Source organism: Anopheles funestus, chromosome 2RL (assembly GCF_943734845.2).
Source record: "Anopheles funestus chromosome 2RL, idAnoFuneDA-416_04, whole genome shotgun sequence".
Taxonomy (NCBI): Eukaryota; Metazoa; Arthropoda; class Insecta; order Diptera; family Culicidae; genus Anopheles; species Anopheles funestus.
The window spans coordinates 64,709,769-64,730,944 of NC_064598.1; the positions used below are offsets into that span (position 1 = coordinate 64,709,769).

At 44.9% G+C, this 21,176-nt stretch overlaps 5 protein-coding genes across 5 annotated transcripts; 4 read left to right on the top strand and 1 right to left on the bottom strand.

The window, feature by feature from the left end:
- Position 1: 1 nt before the first annotated feature.
- Positions 2-1,809, bottom strand: LOC125760866 (glia maturation factor gamma). The gene is made up of 3 exons (XM_049421413.1): positions 1,653-1,809; positions 1,458-1,551; positions 2-1,322 (listed from the first exon to the last, which is right to left on the bottom strand). Exons 1-3 carry the CDS (start codon positions 1,653-1,655, stop codon positions 1,003-1,005), a joined length of 417 nt encoding a protein of 138 aa, XP_049277370.1. The 5' UTR covers positions 1,656-1,809; the 3' UTR covers positions 2-1,002.
- A 164-nt stretch (positions 1,810-1,973) lies between these two features.
- LOC125760844 (exocyst complex component 3) lies at positions 1,974-4,579 on the top strand. The gene is made up of 2 exons (XM_049421373.1): positions 1,974-3,194; positions 3,265-4,579. Exons 1-2 carry the CDS (start codon positions 2,223-2,225, stop codon positions 4,504-4,506), a joined length of 2,214 nt encoding a protein of 737 aa, XP_049277330.1. The 5' UTR covers positions 1,974-2,222; the 3' UTR covers positions 4,507-4,579.
- A 150-nt stretch (positions 4,580-4,729) lies between these two features.
- LOC125760839 (CCR4-NOT transcription complex subunit 1) lies at positions 4,730-15,824 on the top strand. Its single transcript, XM_049421362.1, has 12 exons — positions 4,730-5,157; positions 6,863-7,069; positions 7,236-7,416; positions 7,651-12,233; positions 12,301-12,411; positions 12,499-13,128; positions 13,213-13,563; positions 13,642-14,199; positions 14,271-14,512; positions 14,591-14,801; positions 14,890-15,038; positions 15,121-15,824. The coding sequence occupies exons 1-12, from the start codon at positions 5,056-5,058 to the stop codon at positions 15,212-15,214; spliced, it is 7,419 nt and encodes a 2,472-aa protein (XP_049277319.1). The 5' UTR covers positions 4,730-5,055; the 3' UTR covers positions 15,215-15,824.
- Positions 15,825-15,931: 107 nt separating this feature from the next.
- On the top strand, positions 15,932-18,077 carry LOC125760856 (uncharacterized). Its single transcript, XM_049421400.1, has 2 exons — positions 15,932-17,591; positions 17,658-18,077. The coding sequence occupies exons 1-2, from the start codon at positions 16,481-16,483 to the stop codon at positions 17,849-17,851; spliced, it is 1,305 nt and encodes a 434-aa protein (XP_049277357.1). The 5' UTR covers positions 15,932-16,480; the 3' UTR covers positions 17,852-18,077.
- Positions 18,078-18,560: 483 nt separating this feature from the next.
- On the top strand, positions 18,561-20,094 carry LOC125760857 (uncharacterized). Its single transcript, XM_049421401.1, has 2 exons — positions 18,561-19,723; positions 19,794-20,094. Exons 1-2 carry the CDS (start codon positions 18,652-18,654, stop codon positions 19,985-19,987), a joined length of 1,266 nt encoding a protein of 421 aa, XP_049277358.1. The 5' UTR covers positions 18,561-18,651; the 3' UTR covers positions 19,988-20,094.
- The last annotated feature ends 1,082 nt before the right edge of the window (positions 20,095-21,176 follow it).

Consider the following 21,176-nt stretch of genomic DNA (forward strand, 5'->3'; position numbering starts at 1 on the left):
ATACTATCAAAACTATTCATTTATTATTACGTTACACGGAAATACACTGACCGAAACAAGCGCAGTAATATGAAATCAAACCCCGATGTGTAGGATATTAGTATACTTTTGCCTGTTTGAATTAGGTAAATAAATGTAACATTGTTTTGAACTCTATTAGATAAGCCATGCACACTAAACAAAACTCGATCGTATTCATTGTACAATCACCTACTAAAAGATCTCCCTTCCATGATCGTTTCTCGTATTCAGTCGAAATCGTTACAAATTGCATAGTTTACACACACACAAAAATCACCAATAGTAGTTGTACTTGTGTCTTTGTCAATTGGATCCATTGTTTCGGAAGCATTGGAATTGAAATATACTTAAAATTCTATGCGCTCGCTTCACTAACACTTCCTTCTACACTAGGAATACACGCATTGCTGCTACAAAAAGAGAGAAAAAAGACAAGAGCGAAACGTTTACACGATTATGTTATGTTATAGCTATTAGCTTCTATCACGCACGATAATATCGTCGTTGCACGATAAATCTATCCTTATGTTCCTGCACAGATTGTGATCAGCAAAAGCCAACTAGTGGTCCTGTCCTATTTTCCACTCGTCGTTGTGGATGATATCGTCTATCGTTATTATGATAGGTACGTACATACAAAATCTGACAAAAAACCGTACGCAAATGTTCACCGAGGTATTCAAAGTACGTCCAATAAGCCCTCTAAAATAGTGTGTCCCCTTTACTGGCATGAATTTGTTTTTCATGCCAGACAATCTTCATACCGCAGGGCTCCGGGATTGTGAAGCGATTACGTTGCATCGTTTTAGATTATTGCTTATACTTTTTCCTGGCATTTGTTATTTTTGGCAATTCATCTACCATACCTCTAGTGGGGTTATCATTTCTAGGTGCATATTATAGTGTGCATGTGTGCCTTCTGGTGCTTCTGGTGATGTGTTGTCGTTCTTCGTTATGTCAAAATAGTTAAATGCATGCATTTTATCGAAGTTTTTCTCTTAGCCAGTCCTCCGTCATATCGTCCAGCTCACGGATTTCGTAGTAGCGCGTTAAGTCTGCTTCACGCTGCAAAGCCATGCGTGTTTTTGCGTACAGCATGCACAGCTCCATCTGACTGTCGCGTGGTGTATAAAAAATGAAACACATTGGATACGATATCCTTGAATCATCGTGTACCATCTTGTAGCTGTAGATGATGTAGCGTGGCTGATGGCTCGGTAGCTGTTCCTGCAGCTCCTCGATCGCCACATCGTCCAGCAACTCGTCGACGGTAACTAATTGCTTTTCACGATCAATTTTCACTAAAATAAACCATGTGTTAAGTCATCATCTGTTACCAATGTGTTCTCGCATTATCGATAGATGATGGAGGATGATTCATCCACGCGCAACCGATAACAGTGGTACAAAGTGAAGCGTATATGTGCTGTACTTACGAATCAAAGCCGTATTGGTGGCATTACGTCGGAAGCGAAATTTGCAGATCTCCTCCTTTGCCTCCGGGCTAATATCACAGATCTGCGCTTCGGTCTATTCAAGCGGAAACGGATGATTACGAACAATTATCTTACACGAACGAGTACTAGCGTACGCAAGGGTATTGCTACGCAAGTTATCAATGGGTGACTTACCATCGTTTGCTGAGGTTTGAAAGCAGAAGAATAAGCAGTGCACACTTTTATACAATCAAAGCAAAATATCAAACTTTCCGAACGTTTGATTCAAATTAACTAACCGTGAAGCTGGAACAGTGAAGCAGTTACCATACGTGCGATGTTTGAAAGCGCCTCGCCTTGATTCTTTGTTTGTGTTTTGTTTTGTACCGTTACGTTTTTGTTGTCTTCTTGTTCTTCGATTGTCACAACGTTTACATCGTAGATTACTGTACTTCAATCTATCTATAAAGCATCTTTGCAAAAAGATGAAATATGAACGTTTCAATCAAAACTAACACTATACAGAATAATTTATATCACTTAACTCTTTATAATTGAAATTCGGGTATTAGTTGAAGCAACAATTGTTCAGATTTCACCTTTTTTGTTGAACATTATGACCAAAAGTACAGTTGAGTTCCATAGTGTCTATTGCTCGCCGTTTGTTTACGTCATCTGGCTATCACTAAACACAATCCAAACATATTCGTAGGTGGACAATCGATTCGGGAATTTGTTCCTTGCATCTTCAAATCCGCTTAAATAATGGATCTCGAACAAATTCACCAAGAAGCGCGACAAGCGGCCCTGAATGAAGTGAAAAACATGTTCCAGCGGTCGAACCAGATGGAGAAAGTGGACCAATATCGGCGTCGCATTTATCGCAAGAATCTTTCGATGGATGCACAGCTGAAGACGTGTATGCAAAACCAAACAGATGATGTGAAGATTGGCGTGAAAAAGCTGCAGACCGCACTGGATCAAATCCAAGAGATTGGTGACCGCATGAAGAGCGCATTTGCGATGCTAACTGATGTTCCGACCGTGTACGACACGCTGGAAAGTGTGCGGGACGAAAATGCAAAACATTCCCAGTACATGACCGCGATGGAGAACTTAAAGCATATCTTCACCGTTCAGTCCAGCGTAGATAAGGCAATGCAGTGGATAGAGGAAGACAAGCTGCTACACGCCCATCAATGCTTATCCGATTTGGAAAATTCTCGCGATGATCTGCTGTACGAGCTTCACAAACTACCAAAACAGAATGCACACGATAAGATCACACTTAAACGATACTTCGAAAAAGTGGAAACGGTGTCGGTGACGCTGGAGAAGAAAATAAGGCTGGTGCTGCAGCGTACACTGAACACGGTACGCAAGGAACCGACCGTTATTGTGACAGCGTTGCGTATTATCGAACGAGAGGAAAAAGCTGACGCGTTTGCATTGCAGCAGCAGAAAAATACGGGCTTTATAGCACCCGGACGTCCGAAGCGTTGGCGCCAGAAGGCACTGGACGTGCTGAACGATGCCGTTGTTCAGCGTATCGAAGGTTCGAAGCTGGAGGAGCGATCCGATAACAAGATGTGGTTGGTACGAGATCTCGAACTGACCAGACAGTTTCTGTTGGAAGACTTGCGTGTCGTTAAATCGTTATGTGTGCCTTGTTTTCCACCGCACTATAACATCCTGAACGAGTACGTGACAATGTACCACAATGCAATGTCCAAATACGTAAGTTAGGAATCGATCAGTAGCCTGATATTGAGCATTAACCTTTCGTGCCTTTTTGCTTCATTTTCAGCTTGAAGAACTAATACAAACCGGCTTAGAAGGGAATGAGTATGTTACGATACTGTCATGGATCATGAACACCTACCCCGGTCGGGAGCTAATGCAACATCCGGACCTAATGATAGATTTGTCGAACGTAGGTCCACTGGTTAGCAAGCAGCGTTTGCACGAAATGGAAACGGCTTATCTACGAACGATGGAGCGTAACTATCAGGAGTGGATGACGAAAACACTCGAGACAGAAAAAACGGACTGGATCAACGGGGTCGAGATGGAGTCGACCGATCAGTATTACCATACGTCCGCGCCCATGATCATCTACCAGATGATTGATCAAAATCTACAGGTCACTAACACGACCCACTCGGACCTAACGTTCAATGCGCTCATTCTAAGCATTCAGCAGATGACCAAATACGGTCACATCTACCGGACTGCGGTAATCGAGTACAAGGAACGACATTTCCGTGATCGCAGCCAGGCTCCATTCTTCACGCAACACATTATTACGATCGTGAACAATTGTCAACAAATGATAGAAATCGCTCAGCAGCTGAAACAGCTTTACTGGCCAAAATCAAAAACGCAGCACTACGAGGAGTTTGAAAAGTTGGTCAAGACTTACCAAACGCTGCGCGATGAAACGGGATTAGTTCTGCTGGAAGAAGCATTCCTCGATCTGGAAGGTCACTTCAACGAACTGTTCACTGCCAAGTGGACCACATCGTCAGTCTCGGTTGATACCATTTGCGTTACGCTGGAAGATTATTTCCAGGACTATAATCATCTGCGAATAGCCAACTTTGAGTACGTTATTGGCGAGGCACAGAAAATGGTCGCAAAGCGCTACATCAAAGCAATGCTTTCCAAACGCCTGAACAAAAATCGTGCTGAATGCGAGGTGCTTGCGAAGAAAATTGCTAAGGAAGCGAAACAGATCAAAATGTTCTTCGAAAAGGTGGCACCAAACGTTGCCAAAAGCGATTCACCGATCGATGTGATTTCCAATCTGGCTGGACTGCTGAACTGTGACGCGGAAATGCTGGTACTCGATTTGCATTCTGTACTATCATCGTATCCTTCCATTACCGAGGATCATCTTGTGCGGTTATTCTACTTGCGGAATGATTTTAAAAGCAGCGAGCTGAAGGAAAAGGTACAGGATGCGTTGGCTTCGAGGAAATCTACCATAAGCCACGACAAACAGGATGCAATTTTTAAGGAGATAGTGTTTTCGGATAAGCTATGGTAAACTAGAGGTCAACCATTATATATTACATACAATATTCTTACAGCAATAAATATTTATAAAAGTATGCAAATAATAGTGAAAATTTTTAAATGAGTATTTCTCAACGTACCATATTGGATTCCGAGATATTGTGATAAAAAAAATTACCCAACAGCAAGCTGTCATATTACCCACTGTCATTTGTGCTGTCACTGGTGAAACGTCAAAACGATAGCTGGTGCTTGCATTCCATTCACGCACGTCGTCGTCAACAAATCGAACGGAGGAGAAAAGGTGTCTGTTTGCATCATCCGCTCGACAGCGAGAGGGCTCTTCGCGTACATCACCTCCCAAAGCAAGGCAACACAACTCAACAACAAACCGGAAACACATCGCCGTAAACCAGTGCCGCTGCATCCGATGTGCAGCATCCACCAGCAAACATCTAACCTTAGCTAACGCGAAAGTCAGCCATCGGCCCCAAGATCATCACCTTCTATTTTGCCGTGCACACTTGGGAGGGCTGCAACCACCGTGTTGTAAGCGCTCGGAATCGATTTGGATGGAAGTATGAACCAAGAGCCTTTCACATACGCCTTATCGCAGATCAGTCACTTAGTGTCGAACGTGAACAAGAAGAACACCGCGGCCACAGTTCGTCAGCTAGCGCAGGTAAGTAGATAAAGTTTCCACGATCATCATCCGTTCTGCACGAGCTGCATAGAAAGTTCGATTGCCTCACTGTGGGCGAAGGGGCAAACGAGCGAGGGAGCGAGTGGGGTGGAGATGGAGACAGAGCGCGGGCAGTGTATATTGGCAGACGTCGTCAGTAAAAACAATTTGAGGAGAAAGTCGTAATATACGAACTTTTCTTGCAGGGCTCTATTAGAAGAATGTGAATGATATACGAAAAATCATCTTGAATGAAACCTTATCATAACTGCGCCTTGATCGATCGTTCTAGCGCGATCTTTTCGAGGTGGTCAAGTGCATTTAATCGAGTGGAGAAAAATCTATTTATAGGCAACTCGTAACATGTACCGCCCTGATGGACACGCTGGGTCGTGTTAGCTATTGTGACAATATTTCTATTGTATTACGTTGATTGCACAAACATAGCGAGGAAAGATAAGCAGGATGTGTTGGTATAATGGCTGTCAACCATTAAATTACATGAAATCTAATAGACTACGGAATGGTACTATACTGATGATTCATTTGTTTGTGTGTTGTGTTTGAACACTTCGACAGAGGACTACGATTCGGAATTTGCAGTGATGGCCTTGCGCTAATGTTTTTTTATCCATACCATTTTCTGTTCAAAGCATCCAATAACTCACATGAATGTCTTCCATTATCCATCTGTATTTATATGAGTTGTAATCAGTAGTGACAATAGAAGGGACGGAGTATCTGTGTTTAGGAAATCGCACACAAAACTTGAGAATTTATTGACCATGCATGCAGCGGAATGTGAATCATATCGCTGTTTTAAATGCCAACAAAACCGTATGTAATATTGAATTATGTAGGCTAACAAAAGATTTATGCAGCTGTACATTTGAAATTTGAATACGAAATCGTATAGGCTCGCCATGCTTCTTCGTGTTTGTATGTTCAGCATAAATACTAGCAGAAGCAAAATCGTGATTTTCTTAAGTTTTTGTTTCGTAAGCGCCTCTCCGTTGCCTTGGCCAAGCGACGAAGTGACGTTTGCTTTTCGTTTCTTTTTTTGTGTTCAACCAAATTTGACAGCTACTGTAAGCATCAGCTACGAAGTGGCGTTCAAGTCGGCTGCTGTCGGTGCTGGCTAGCATTCCATGCTCCGCCATGTTGTTTAATCGGAAGTGAAAGAGAAGCGATTTGGATTTGGAGAGTGCTGTACGGTTTTCAGGCTCGGTGTGGTCCGTAAATTAGCAGACAGGGATAAAAGATGGAAAATTCTCCAGGAAAGCCGATTTTACTTGATTTGTGACAAAGGTGGAAGTGAAGTAACGAACAGACACGATTTGGATCCTCATTTTCCTGGAAACACGCAGGGAAGCGCCAGGGAGAAGACTCCGTGTGTTAGTTGGCTGTGAAGAGGATTTGCCCGTTTTTTTTTACTTTTTTTCACCGCGGTCGCGTTATATTGAAATTGTAGCAGTTTATGCGAAGACGCTCCATACATTCGCCTCCCAACGCTCGAAACTCTCGTTGCTGGTGCAGTAATAAGTGATAATTTTACATCATACGTTTTCTTCCTACATTTGTCTTGAATCTCCTACAACGAAATGCGTACGGCCCGGATCGTTTCATCTTATTGATCGGAAAATTTCGGTGCGACAAAAACTATCAAACGATGTGCCCGGGATTTTCACGCTCGTCCCAACAATAGTTAGTGAAGGACTTCGGACTAGAAGCCGATCGTCACTTGCTGCGTTGTTTATTCTCGTCGATTGACTTTGGGGACGCCACACATTCCGCTTCCAGAGGTTTTTGCCAGGCTCGCTTACTGGCCACTGAACTCGCGAGCCTGACAAACAAACCGCAGCTGGTAGCCAACATTTGCTTCGCCGTCGACAATCCGTTCCCGCAGCAAAAGGTAAGTGGTGTGTTGCAAAATGGTGGTGCTCTCACGTCAAAGCCTACTTTGCCTTTGCCATTCCGTCATACATGACGCATTAAACAATAACCATTTCCTGTTCTTTTCTGTGTCGTTTTATCGAATGTACATCATGTTTGGTTCGATTTCGGTGCAAATTATTTAGTCCCTGAAGCCAACGGCGAACCTGCTGACACAGATCTCGAAAACACTTTCTTGCACCCCGATCCAGGAAACAGCGCTTTCGATTGCTCTTTTGAATTCGGAACACCCTGAAACAATACGGCTCGCGGAAGCGCATCTTAAAATCTGCCTGAGAGGGCTTATCGAAAACTACGTCGAATCTGGTGAGTTGAAGCTTTTTTTAAAGTAAAAATGAATTTGTTAGTAGAAGTATACAAAACTAAACATACTTTGGATTAACAAATGGTTGAAACATGCCTCCTAACCACATAATGTTTTTCATTTAAGCGCTGTATTAACGTATTGTTCAGTTGCTTAAAATGTTACGAAAAATTTTCGTAACACGCATCATGTTGTACAAAACCCTATTTAATGTTTCTTCTTGTTGCTCCTTTTAGATCCTGGAAGCAACGTAGAGGGAAACCTTAACGACGTCTCACCAGAATTTTTACAACAAATATTGTCACTGATTTCATACGGCAAACACACCACCTACGGCCTATCGGATCAAACGTACGAACGGTTCCGGAATCAACTGTGTCGCGATTTTCCAAGAGATCGCGTACCGCTCATTCTAGCACCGCTGCTATACTCGGAAAATTCTGAAATTTCCGCCGAAATATTGAAAATTAACACACACAGCATCCTACAATCGTCGATCATGAAAACTTCCTGGACGAATCTAGTTGTGGAAGTTGGCTACTCGTTTACGGCTACTCTGGACGACTGCCGGAACCACCTGCTGAAAGTTGGAGGACGTGAGATAACGCCACAGGATGTGGCGAAGATTGTGTCCTCCATGTGCTTGACGCACGAAACCCTGTCGGAGAGCAACATAAACTTGCCTACCCCGAGTGCATTCTGGCCGCAGGGAAATGATCCTTCGGGTCAAAAAGGCAAGGATGGTAATGGGGGATCGTCAGCATCGGAAAACACCACCTGGAAGCCGGAAGTTCTGGTACAGGCACTAAAGGAAGTGGTACCCAATTTGAACTGGAAGGATGTATGTCTGGCCTTGGATCATCCGGAATTTATGCTGAAAGACCGTGCGGGATTATCTTTACTGTTGACGATCGTCAAGATGGGCATGCAGTCGAGTAACATGGGACAGAACTTCCCGGTAGAGTGTCTGTACCAGCGTTGGACCAACGTCGAGGGTCAGTTGTCGATCATATCGCAGATTTTGAAGTACCAAGACCTTTACTCGTTTGCCGATCATATCTACACTAGCGTTTCGCTGGAGCTGCTAAAGACGCCACCGGAAACGGACAACAAAGAGGTGGCATCGTGGATGTCATTGCACCTGGTTGACGTGCTGTTGTACATCGCAGATCATGCAAATCTGAGCGACAAGGTCATGAAAATTTTCAAGATCCCTGGAGCAGTCTGTCCGGATATACTGTTCTTGGCGCTGCTACAAATCAATCCTCCGATGACGACGGCAAGACAGGATCTGTTTACGAATTTGGTGCCAATTTTCTTGGGCAATCACCCGAACTCAGGAACCATTCTTCATCACGCCTGGAACCATTCGACCTTTAACGTCACGTTACGCCCAATCATTCTGCACGCAATGTCTGACTGGTACATGGTGGGAGAGGGTGATCAATCGCGACTCTCGCGCATCCTGGATGTAGCGCAGGACTTGAAAGCTTTGTCGAATCTGCTGAACATTCGATCATACATGTTCATTATCGATCTGGCTTGTCTGGCGTCGAGACGTGAATATCTCAAGCTAGAAAAGTGGTTAGCGGACAAAATCCGCGAACATGGCGAAGCGTTTGTAAAGACAATACTTAAGTTTCTGCAACGCCGCTGTCCACAAATAATGGGTGCAAAGTACAACGAGGAACAGATCCCGAAGTCGGCTCAGCTGCCACCGGAAACGCTGAGCACAATTCTGAACTGCTTGCAAGCTTGTATGGGCAACTGTACGCCTGAAGTGTCGGAAATGATACACAGCATGACGCAGTACGGAATGATGTTGAATTCGAAGACACGCGTCCAGCAACAACAGCAGCAGCAGCAACAACAAGCGCCTCAACAGCAACCACCTCCACCGGGTGTGTTGCGGCCTCATCGCGGACTGGAAGCGTTCGGTCCGAACGCAATGGGCAGTCAACTGCTGCCACCCATGGTGGAATCGTTGAACAGTCTTTCAGCGAACATAGGTGGCCTTAGTATCGGTGGACCAGGCGGAGGAAATAGTGCGTTTAGCTTCAATAACATCATAGCTACGCCCGGATCACCGTCACGACTGCACCCATCGAGCAGTCCATTCCCGATGATGCCGCTTCCGCCGGGAGCAGCTGCTGCCGCTGCTGCTCAGGCCGGTACACTTGGCCGATTGCAGCAAACGCCGAATGATAAGCTCGGTGCAGGAGGTGGTGGTGGTCTTCAAAACGCTGCCATCACACAATCACCGTTCCAGACTGAAGCGACAGCTCAGCCTGTTTCGAAGGAGGTGGAAGATGAAGCGAACAGCTATTTCCAACGGATCTACAACTTGCCACCGCATCCGACATTATCGATTGACGAAGTGCTCGATATGTTGCAGCGTTACAAGGATTCACCGAATCGGCACGAGAACGACGTCTTTCAGTGCATGCTACGCAATCTGTTCGAGGAGTATAAGTTTTTCCCCCAGTATCCGGACAAAGAGTTACAAACAACGGCACAATTGTTTGGCGGTATGGTAGAACGAAATCTCGTCACAACGTACGTTGCCCTTGGGCTGGCTCTGCGTTGCGTGTTGGATGCACTTAAGAAACCGGAAGGCTCAAAGATGTATTACTTCGGCATTACGGCGCTGGATCGTTTTAAGAACAAATTGCATCTGTACCCGAAGTATTGCGAGTACGTACGTTCGATTCCACATTTCAGCGAGTTTCCTCCACATCTGATTGAGTACATCGATTACGGTGTGCAGGGTCATGATCCGCCAAACAAAACCCTTGGTCCAGGACCGTTACCGCCACCAATCTTACAGTTCATTCCGAGTGGTGCGGCAGGTCGCGGACCGGTCGGGAATCCGCTCTACCGTAGTAATTCTGTAACGGGCACCAGCAATCTCACATTGGCTGGAGTTTCAACGGCCGCTTCTGCCGTAGCCGCTGCAGCGGCCGCTACGGCAGCTGCTGGTACAGGTAGTAGTGCGGGTACGCCAGGCAAAATGAATCTAGCAGCGCAGCTAGTTGCTCCCGGTGGAAGTGGAGGCGGTGCTGGTGTGGCAGGAAGTAGTGGAAGTGGGGCTGGCAGTAGTACCGGAGGTGGGCAACCACCGCGCGTAAAATCGATCGCAAACGCAACGAACATCGATACGCTGCTAGTTGCTACGCAGGACCGCGAAGAGAAGATCATTGCCCCGCCGGATGCAATCCAGGACAAGACAGCGTTCATATTCAACAACCTGAGTCAGATCAATCTGCAGCAAAAGTGTGAGGAAATAAAAGAAATACTGCAGAAAGACTACTACACCTGGTTGGCACAGTATCTCGTCATGAAGCGCGCCTCCATCGAAGTGAACTTCCACGTGCTGTACTCCAACTTTCTGGATGCGCTCAAAATTGCGGAAATCAATAAACTCGTTACGAAGGAAACGTTCCGTAACATTCGAGTGCTGCTACGATCGGACAAGGGTATAGCCAATTTCTCCGACCGCTCGTTGCTGAAAAACCTTGGCCATTGGTTGGGAATGATGACGCTCGGCAGAAACAAACCGATTTTACATCTAGACATTGACGTGAAGTCGTTGCTAGTGGAAGCGTATAACAAGGGACAGCAAGAGCTGCTTTATGTGGTACCGTTTGTGGCGAAAGTGTTGGAATCGTGTGCAAAGAGTAAGGTATTCAAACCGCCGAACCCGTGGACGATGTCGATTATGAATATACTGGCCGAACTGCACCAAGAGCCGGAACTGAAGCTTAATCTAAAGTTCGAGATTGAGGTACTGTGCAAGAACCTCAACATAGACGTGAGTGATCTCAAACCCGCTATCTATCTGAAGGATCCTGAACGTGCGCAAAACATTGAGTACCAACTGTCACAACCTAAGCCGCCAAAGGAGGCACCTACAATAATGCCAGGCGCAGGTGTCGCTGGAATCGGAGTTGGAGGTGGTGGAGGTGCTGGTAGTGGTGTCGTGGCTGTGGTGTCCCAACTTCCACCCGGTTCGGATGAGATGGGCTCGAGTGGACCATCTAGCTCTCCGGCTAACGTGGCGATGGATCCAGCGCTGGCAGCAACAGGGCCACCAGAGCCTCGGTTCCACTACTCGGACATTAACATTGCAAATCCGAGCTACATCGCCCAGCACATCCTATATCATCCGACCATCACCATTCTGCACACGCAATCTCACTTGAAGGTGATCGTAAAGAACAGTCTGGAGCGTACAATAACCGAATGGATAACGTTGATCGTTGATCGCAGTGTGAAGATTGCATCGAAAACGACCGAGCAGATTATCCGTAAAGACTTCGCGCTTGATTCCGACGAGACGCGTATGCGCCGGGCAGCGCACAATATGGCTCGCAGTCTGGTAGCTGGTATGGCGATGATTACCTGCCGCGACCAAATGTTGCAGAGCATCCAGAACAACATCAAAACCGGCTTCCTAACAGCGCTGTCGCATGCACAAAAGGACAGTATCGAGGGAGCCGCCACACAGCTGGCCGTAGACAACATCGAGCTGGTATCAGCGTTCATTCAGAAGGCCGCTATCGAGAAGGTGGCCCTAGAGATGGAGAAAATTCTGGCGGAAGATTTTCAGCTGCGCAAGATTGCACGACAGGAAGGCCGTCGCTATTGGGATGCAAGCGTGCTATCGTACCAAACGGATCGAATGCCCGAGCGTATTCGGCTCAATGTCGGCGGAGTCTCGCCGAGTCAGTTGGCAGTGTATGAGGAGTTTTCACGCAACATTCCTGGCTTCCTACCGATCACGGAGCGAGATGTGGCTCAGTTTGCACCGAAGATATCGGTAAGTTTAAAGGTTAAAGAATTGAGGGAGATAAATAAATGCATTAAAACATTTTTAACTATTTTAGGAGTTGCTGCCATTCGTTGCTACACCGGACGAAATTGGCGCAATGTACGATGAGTTGGCAAGCAAGATGGATGCTTTCATTAAGGCGACACGCATCATTCCTATGTTGCAGGTAAGAACTCGCCGTTTAGAGCATAGTTGGTTTCCCGGACCCTATGTCTTGTATTGCTACTACTAACCTATTGATCTATTTGCACAGCTTCATACGAACAACATGGAACAGTTGCTGGAATGTCTGATTCATGCGCACCGTTCGTTGGACAACTTGACCGGATGTACGCTGTTGAATAAGGCGGTGGAAGGATTGCTGGAAGGTTTGGTGAACATTCCAGACCAGCTCGAGCACATCAAACTTTACCGCGATATTCATCTGCGAGTGATGCGCCTAATGCAAGACAACCGACTGTTTGGACCGTTGTGGACCAACAAAGCCATCACGCGGTACATGTTGGAATGCCGTGAAGAGTTGCGCTACAACGTGGAAGCTATTGATTTACTGATTTCGTCCAACTTCGTCAACATGCAGCAGTTCGACATCATGTTGGTGCAGCTGATGGATAATGGCAACAATTACGTAGCGGTCGTGTTTGCGATGCAGCTGCTTCAGACGTTCTTCATCGATGAGCGTCACAACTCATCCATCACCGAGAACGAACTGGGAAGCACAATCGAAATGCTACACCGCCTGACCGCACATCCTCGTGCACCGGAAGGTCTGACACATCTGATCGAAATGCTGCGTGCAAACCACGATCCAAACTCGTTCCTTATGGACCGCGCTGTCGTTGGTCCGACGTCCTACATTCATGCGGGTCTAGCACAAGCAAGGGTAAGTGGTGTGCTTAAGCTGTAATACATTGGACACAGCTTTAACAACTATTTAAATATTCTTTCGCTTACCCGTTCCATCTAGTCGGACATTGACGATTCACCTGGTTTTCTGGAACGGGCAGAGTTTCTACTCAAGGATTGGGTTACGATTGCACTCTCACCGAATAGCTGTCGTGATCCGCTGAAAGGTTTCAGTGTGTTCGTAGGCAAAATGAATGCGCATGGTATTCTGAAAGGCGATGAACCGCTGACACGATTCTTCCGCTTTGCTACTCAGTACTGCATCGATCTTACCTATCGAAACATGAACGAACCGAACGCAAAAGCAAAGATTTTCCAGTTCATCGACGCGTACGTGCGCTTGATCGCGTTGCTGGTGAAACATTCGGGTGAAAGTGGCAACACGAACACGAAGCTGAATCTGTTAAACAAGGTACGAACTTTGACAGACAATTGTCACCGATAAATAGCATTTATATTAATTATAATTTCTTCTACTGGCCCTTTTTAGATTCTTGGTATTGTTGTTGGTATTCTGTTGCACGACCAGGAGGTACACGCAACGGCCTTCCAGCAGGTCGGTTATCATCGAATCTTCGCGATGCTATTTCTAGAGCTGACTACGCAAGATCCAATCTTGGAGAATATCAGCATCAGCGTGATCACGGCATTCTGCCACACGTATCACATTTTGCGACCGTCTGCCGCACCAGGATTTTGCTACTCCTGGCTAGAGCTGATCGCACATCGTGTCTTCATCGGACGTATTCTTGCGCTGATCCCTCAGCAGAAGGGTTGGCACATGTACTCGCAGCTACTGATCGATCTGTTCAAATATCTTGCCCCGTTCTTGCGCAACGCTGAGCTGGCGAAACCGGTACAGCATCTGTATAAGGGAACGCTACGGGTGTTGCTAGTGCTGCTGCACGATTTCCCCGAATTTCTTTGCGATTATCATTTCGCCTTCTGCGATGTCATTCCATCGAACTGCATCCAGATGCGCAATCTGATTCTGTCACCGTACCCGCGAAACATGCGCCTTCCGGATCCATTCACTCCGAATCTGAAGGTATTCAAAATATGCATAACTAAAAATGGGCGAAATAACTAATTGCATGCTTTTTCTTTGTACGTGTGTAGGTTGACATGTTGAATGATATTGGCGGATCGCCTCGTATTTCCATCAACTACGTTTCCTCCATTCAGCCGGCAAGCTTCAAAAAAGATCTCGACTCGTATCTGAAGGCCCGTGCACCGGTAACCTTCCTGTCGGAGTTGCGCTCAAATCTGCAGATTTCGAACGAGGTTGGATCGCGCTATAATATTCCGTTGATGAACGCGCTGGTTCTGTACGTTGGCACCCAAGCCATTGCTCACATTCGGTAAGATCTCGAAAACACTTAATTGTTTGTTGCTCCCTCGATATCTAATATAACATTGTTATTTTTCTTCCACCATAGATCGAAAAATTTGGGACCAACAATGTCTACGATTATCCACAGTGCACATATGGATATTTTCCAGAACTTGGCAGTGGATCTGGACACCGAGGGACGTTATTTGTTCCTGAACGCGATCGCTAACCAGCTACGGTATCCGAACAGTCATACGCATTACTTTAGCTGTTGCATTTTGTATCTGTTCGCAGAGGCAAACTCGGAAGCGATTCAGGTATGTTTTTTTAAATCGTAACTAATGGAAAAAAATTGAAATGAACTTTTATTAATATCGTTAATATTCTTTCAATTTTGTTCTGCAGGAGCAAATCACCCGCGTTCTTCTCGAGCGCTTGATCGTAAATCGTCCACACCCGTGGGGTTTGTTGATCACTTTTATTGAGTTGATTAAAAATCCCATTTACAAATTCTGGGATCACGATTTCGTTCATTGTGCGCCGGAAATTGAACGGTAAGTAGCAAACTCTATAAACCGAACCACAAACGTTCAAACAGCACAGTAAAAATAATAATCACATTTCGTATAATTATAGCCTCTTCGAATCCGTGGCAAAGTCTTGTATGGTCACTAGCAAAAGCCAGCAGCAAATTCAAAACGTCGAATCGGATATAACGGAGTGTAACTAAATGCTGCTTTAAAATGCGCACAGATTCATCTGCGGTGCTGTCAGGTTGGACTCATCCTATCGATGTCCACATTCTAAGAAACGAGAAATCAAACGAATACGTCAAGCCGACGTGTCTTACACCGGTTGACGATAAGAAGTGTTTGAAGTAAATAGCGGGTGTACATATGAATCCGTTTAAGTGTCTACATCTACACAAAATATGAAATGGAAAAATGGTTCGGTTTACAAAAACAACACGTCCACCATTTTGAAATTAACAAAAAACAAAAACAGCTTCAGCCTGTAGAAATCGTGAGCCGCATGTAAATTGTGACCGCAATGGATGGATCGAACGCTTAATAGGGAAAAGTATGCTACAGCAAGGGAATCGAGCGTAAAGTTTTGCATTTTCCATTGCCTTTGCAGTGGCCGCTAAAGGTAATGAATTTACTGCAAAAACAGTAGTTTGGTTCTCGATTCGATAGGTTCTGGAATGTAATTAAATGTACAAAGAAGCTGCAAAGCAATGAGCGTTACAAAAAAGGTCGCTTGTCCATTTTACTCAGCTGCGGTAGGGTAATTATATTTTGTCGTAATAATTGTAATAAAAAACAGATATGAATTCAAAATCGTATATGGGTCACGTTAAACTTAGCATACATAGTACCTCCGAAACTGGAAACATCATTATGATTGGCAAATTGATAACTGCATTAACATTATAGATATAATTCTTTGCTCGTTCTCTCAATATAGTTGTCCAAAAATAGCACCCGCACGGTATTACGTCAGAGGGTGTTAAATATTTTAAGCACCGAATACGAATGCGCATACAGCTGAGAAGATGCTTAATGATCTAATCACATTTAACCATACTGTCGATCGTTCACTGTTAATAATCGTTATCCATTCTTGTCATTCTTTTTTCACCGCACATTTCAGTAAAATTTTCTCCAAGCGGAGCGAGAGATTCACGATCAGTGATATTGTTTCGCGGGATGAGAGGAAGCTGATGCCTTTATCACTTTATTATTTGATGGTAGGGGTAGCTTCACGTATTGTTTCTCGACCGTTATCAATTGGCCAGTTAATGAACTATGTCTTTCTTTCTCTAACTTTATATACCAATCAATGCTAGAAGCGAACAACATATTTTTCGGTGTGAGTGAAGACAAATTGATATTAAATTGATAAGAGGCGTAAAGGTCGGCAATATACCGCATAAAACGTACCAGTAGCATTTGGTTTGTGTCTTTACAACTGTCAGTGCATCAACCGCTTTAGAATGTCGACCGGTGGTGATAGTACAACTACGGCCGTAAAAAGATTGCCACCCTTCGTGAATGTGTCTTTCCTGCAGCGTATTCTAGAGGAGAATCTAAGTGATAAGCATGTTCGCATCGATCATTTCGATGCACAACTTGCGACCCAACCGGGTGACAATTACAGCAGTGATGTTTTCACCATCGTGATCCATTATAATGGATCCAATGAGATCCGGCTCGTAGCGAAAGTCATCGTCGATGAAGAAATGTTGAAGAATTTTGGCGAAAGTCTCAACACCTTCGTCAAGGAGGTGAATACCTTTCGACAGCTGCTGCCTGCCTTTAGTCGCATCGTTTCGGGTAAAAATGCAGCGAATACTACGGTACTGTTCGGTGCTCGGTGTTTCTACGCTACCCGTGAACCACTGGACACGATCGTGTTCGAAGATCTGAAGGCTCAAGGTTACCGTATGCCGGATCGAACCCGTGGCGGACTGGATCTACCGCACTGCGAGCTCATCATGCGTAAAATTGGGCTTTTCCATGCGGCCTCGATGGTGTATGTGGCGACCGGATCTTACGATAAGCAATTTTTTGCCGAACGCTACTCCTTCGGAATGGCCCGTCCGGGTGATGATGAACGGAACAATCCGGCTCTGGCGATGTTTAGTAAAGGGCTGGATAAGTTTCTGGAGGTATCGAAAGAGTGGCCAGAGTTAAAGCGAACCATTTGGTTGAAGCTGAAGGCACTGAAACCCGACTATAAGCGACGCCTTCTCAAATCGCTTTCACCGGAAGGACCCAACGAGAAGGTGAACTATCGTGTGCTCAATCATGGTGACCTGTGGACCAATAATATGATGTTCCGGTACGATGATCCTGCGGACGATACGACCGTACGGGAGGTGATGTTTGTCGATTTTCAACTGTCCAGCTACGGTAGTCCCGGTCTCGATCTGGTGTACTGTCTTCACAACTGTCCTCAGTTTGAGGTACGCGAGAATCGTACGGAATATCTGCTACAGATATATCATCGATCATTGTGCGAAGGTTTATCTACTGGTGGGTACGAACAGCGCATTCCAACGTTTGCCGACGTCCAGCAGGAATATGAACGACACGAATTCATTGGTACGTACGGTTGGAGAAGCGAGAGATAACAAATTCATACCCATTTTATCACGCTTACCTTTACAGGGATTGTGAGCGGTCTTTCGATGTTACCGATCATCCTAATGGAACGTACGGAAGGAGTAAAGCTTACGTTCGAAAACCTTGTCAATGCGGAGGATGCGGAAAAAATCCGCGACATACAGTACCAAGGCAAACAGTATCGTAAATCGGTGATATCCATCCTGGAGCGTTGTAATGCGAAGGGTCTACTGGATTAATGCACATTCGCAGAAACGTGATTCAATAAGCCCCAATTTGGCATATTGTAATGAGTATCTTTTACGAACAATGACAATTGTCCACAATTGTGGAATTTGTAAATTCGTCATACCATTACCTAACATAAGCCAAACAAAAGCACGTTCGTTCGATGTAGATTGTGGATCTGTTAATATAACTACGATCAGCTACATGTCAATACAAAGCTTTTTTATCGCACGCACATTTTTTCCGGCTTTTAAATTTGTTTCACATCATCGTAGTATTATTTCTATTGCATGTATTGATCAAATTGTTTATTGTTCGTAATATCACATTTCTGAGCTACTAATAAGTGTCCATAGCACAAGCGAATACCACAGAATTTACTCAGTCATGCGCACAAAATGGATAATTTTACCTTTTTGAATTTAGTCCGAGAGCTTAAAACGCTCAGAGCTGCAAAAATCAGGGACAAATATTTACCTTTTTTATGTAACTGGTTAATTTGCTCGTGCTGTGCTTCTTAATGCTGCGCCATAAGCGGATCTTTTGTTTTGCTAAGCGAATTGTGCTGTAATTAAGCTGCGGCAACGACTATTCGAACGCACTCGCTGATGATGATTCGCTTTACAATACACTGTCACCGTGTTGAAATGTGCTTATCATTCTCCTCTCGTTTAATGGTGGGGTGCACTGCCACTTCCCTGATTGTGTATCCAACCGACGGTAAATCATTTGTGGCAGCCTGGTGTATCCGCAGCAGATTCCCGGAGAAACGTTTCCTTCCCGACGATCGGTGTGCATCAGTTCTATCGAGATGTCCAAACCGGCAGGAACACAACAGCAGGAGCTGCCCAGCTATCTCACGGAATCGCTGATCAAGCGGTCGCTCGAGCACGATCTGCAGCGCCCTGTAACGGTCGATCGTTTCACCGCAGGACCTGCAACGGTAGCCGGTGATAACTATCTGAGTGATGTGTTCTGGATCCGGGTGGAATACGACGGTGGATCGGCTGAGAAACGGCTGCTAGCGAAATGTATGCCGGATGTTGGTGATCGTGGTGCTACATTGGACGTGCTGGATGCATTTCGCAAAGAGTCGGAAACGTTCCAACACTTGCTGCCCGAGTTCAGTCGACTTATTGCCGCTGACGAGAAGGAACAGTTTGGGGCGAAATGTTACTACGCCACAACCGAACCCGTTCGAACGATCGTGTTCGAGGATCTGAAAGCGCTTGGGTTTCGCATGTGCGATAGAACGAAAGGTGGGCTGGATTTCGAGCATATGGCGCTGGTAATGCGCAAGATTGCTAAGTTCCATGCCGCCTCAATGCTGTACGCCAAGCAGAGCCCAGATCACGAACGTCGTTTGGCCTCGCGCTATGCGTACGGACTCCACAATCCACTGGAAAAGCCCGACGAATGTCGCATTCTGGAAGCATTCCAGAAAGGGTTGGAAAAATTCCTTTCTGTTGCAAGCGGTTGGCCAGAGCTGGATTCGGCGGTGTTGCAGAAGCTGGAAACAATACGGCCAACCTTTAAGCAACGCATTGCCGACTGTGTCAAGCCACAGCAACCGGGTGCACGCTACAAGGCACTCAACCATGGCGATTTGTGGAGCAACAACATGATGTTCCGGTATGAGAACGATTCTTCCGTGCGAGAGATCATGTTCGTCGATTACCAACTTTCGACGTATGGCAGCCCGGGATTAGATCTTGTCTACACGCTCTACAATTGTCCACAGCGGGATATTCGTCTTGATCGACGTGAGGAAATGTTGAAGGTGTACCACCAGGCTTTGCGCGAAACATTGAAAAAGAACCAATACGAAGCTGTGCCTTCGTTAGAAGATGTTAAAGAGGAATTTACCAGGAATGAATTTTTCGGTAACCATCTGGAATCGGTTAGGTACAGAGAGATTTGTTCAATAACTTTAAAAATGTCTGTTTTTTCTAGGACTCGTTTGCTCAATTACATTCCTTCCGATCATGACGATGGAACGATCAAACGATTTGGACTTAAGCTTCGACGCTTTCTTTAAAGACGACCATGGAGAACGTGTTCGGGATGTACAGTACAATGGAGCGGTATTTCGTCAGGCGGTAGTACCGATACTGCACAATCTTCACGCTCGTGGCTATATCCAGTAATTGAAGATTCGCTCCCGCGAATCCCTTTTACATCTATCAACTTTTACACCTTGTCCAAGGAGCTCTGTACAAGTACAAAATAAAAAAGTGATCAAGAAGATAGCAAATTTTTTTGTGTTTAAATGTGTACAGCACTGCAATGAAACATATCACTTTATGGAGTTATTTACTTTCCAAGAGTCAAATCAAGTGAACGTTGTGTAGAGAGTTTGTTGACTTGATAAGATAAATCTCATAGACCAATCCGAGCTTGTTTCTATCCAGATTCAAGGGGTTTTAAATTTTTTTTAACTGATAAGAAGAATATCATAAATTATTAACATAGACGTAGGCGCGTGCCACAGACGATGTCATAATAAATCTAACAGTAAGCCTGTAATTTTATACGTGGGAATGTAGTTCGTGTAGTATGTATCTAATGATATGACTATGTGATCTCTAGAATCCTCCAGATAAGGAAAATAACAACGCCATGAAGGCAATTTTACACTGCTTTCGCTAAACTATTAATACTACACTTTTACTTTATGAACTAATTTAGGATCGTAAAACAAATGAAAAAAAAAATCAAGAGAAAACGATAAAGATCGCAAACTGGACGGGAAGTAGTTCTTCAGCTAGACCTCAGTCTACATAATTTAAAACAAAATGAACCCACAAACAGTACAATGCCTTTCAACATAACGAGTCTCGAAATTCTTGAACCATGCGAGTAATGAGACCCAATGCTCTTTTCACTGCATTCGCCGAGTAATGTTCGTTAAGCGAGAAACCATAATTCAATCAATCCATTGGAGTGCACTCTACTTCCAGAAGAATATCTTGCAAAAGAGACGACACGATGATCAGGACACGATGTAAGATACTATGGTGATCCCTCCCGAGAGATCCCGAGATTGGCCCTCAGCAGTGGCTATTCCACTCAAAGCGGCCCGCCATCTTAAAAATATGGAGGCCCCTGTGCTAGAAAATCGCAAGGATAGAGGGAATGCTCCGAAATATCTACTTTAGTGACTAGTGAAATAAATCTTACTAGAGGGTGAGTTAAGTCATACCTCCATGAAGATTTTTTACATCTCATTTACGATTTATTTCATTTATATTGATTTATATTGTTCTTGAGATATTAAACTCAATAGCGAGTTGGTTTTTTTTCGCCGCGGTTACCTTCAACTCAATCACGGCTATA

Bases quoted from the DNA above. Each gene is read 5' to 3' on its own strand.
- LOC125760839 (XM_049421362.1), top strand. From the start codon at position 5,056: ATGAACCAAGAGCCTTTCACATACGCCTTATCGCAGATCAGTCACTTA. The intron at 7,070-7,235 runs GTAAGTGGTGTG...CAAATTATTTAG, and splicing joins ATCCGTTCCCGCAGCAAAAG to TCCCTGAAGCCAACGGCGAA. The intron at 14,200-14,270 runs GTATTCAAAATA...GTACGTGTGTAG, and splicing joins CATTCACTCCGAATCTGAAG to GTTGACATGTTGAATGATAT.
- LOC125760857 (XM_049421401.1), top strand. From the start codon at position 18,652: ATGTCCAAACCGGCAGGAACACAACAGCAGGAGCTGCCCAGCTATCTC. The intron at 19,724-19,793 runs GTAACCATCTGG...TGTTTTTTCTAG, and splicing joins TACCAGGAATGAATTTTTCG to GACTCGTTTGCTCAATTACA.
- LOC125760856 (XM_049421400.1), top strand. From the start codon at position 16,481: ATGTCGACCGGTGGTGATAGTACAACTACGGCCGTAAAAAGATTGCCA. The intron at 17,592-17,657 runs GTACGTACGGTT...TTACCTTTACAG, and splicing joins TGAACGACACGAATTCATTG to GGATTGTGAGCGGTCTTTCG.
- LOC125760866 (XM_049421413.1), bottom strand. The intron at 1,323-1,457 runs GTAAGTACAGCA...GGTTTATTTTAG, and splicing joins CACCAATACGGCTTTGATTC to TGAAAATTGATCGTGAAAAG.
- LOC125760844 (XM_049421373.1), top strand. From the start codon at position 2,223: ATGGATCTCGAACAAATTCACCAAGAAGCGCGACAAGCGGCCCTGAAT. The intron at 3,195-3,264 runs GTAAGTTAGGAA...CTTCATTTTCAG, and splicing joins ACAATGCAATGTCCAAATAC to CTTGAAGAACTAATACAAAC.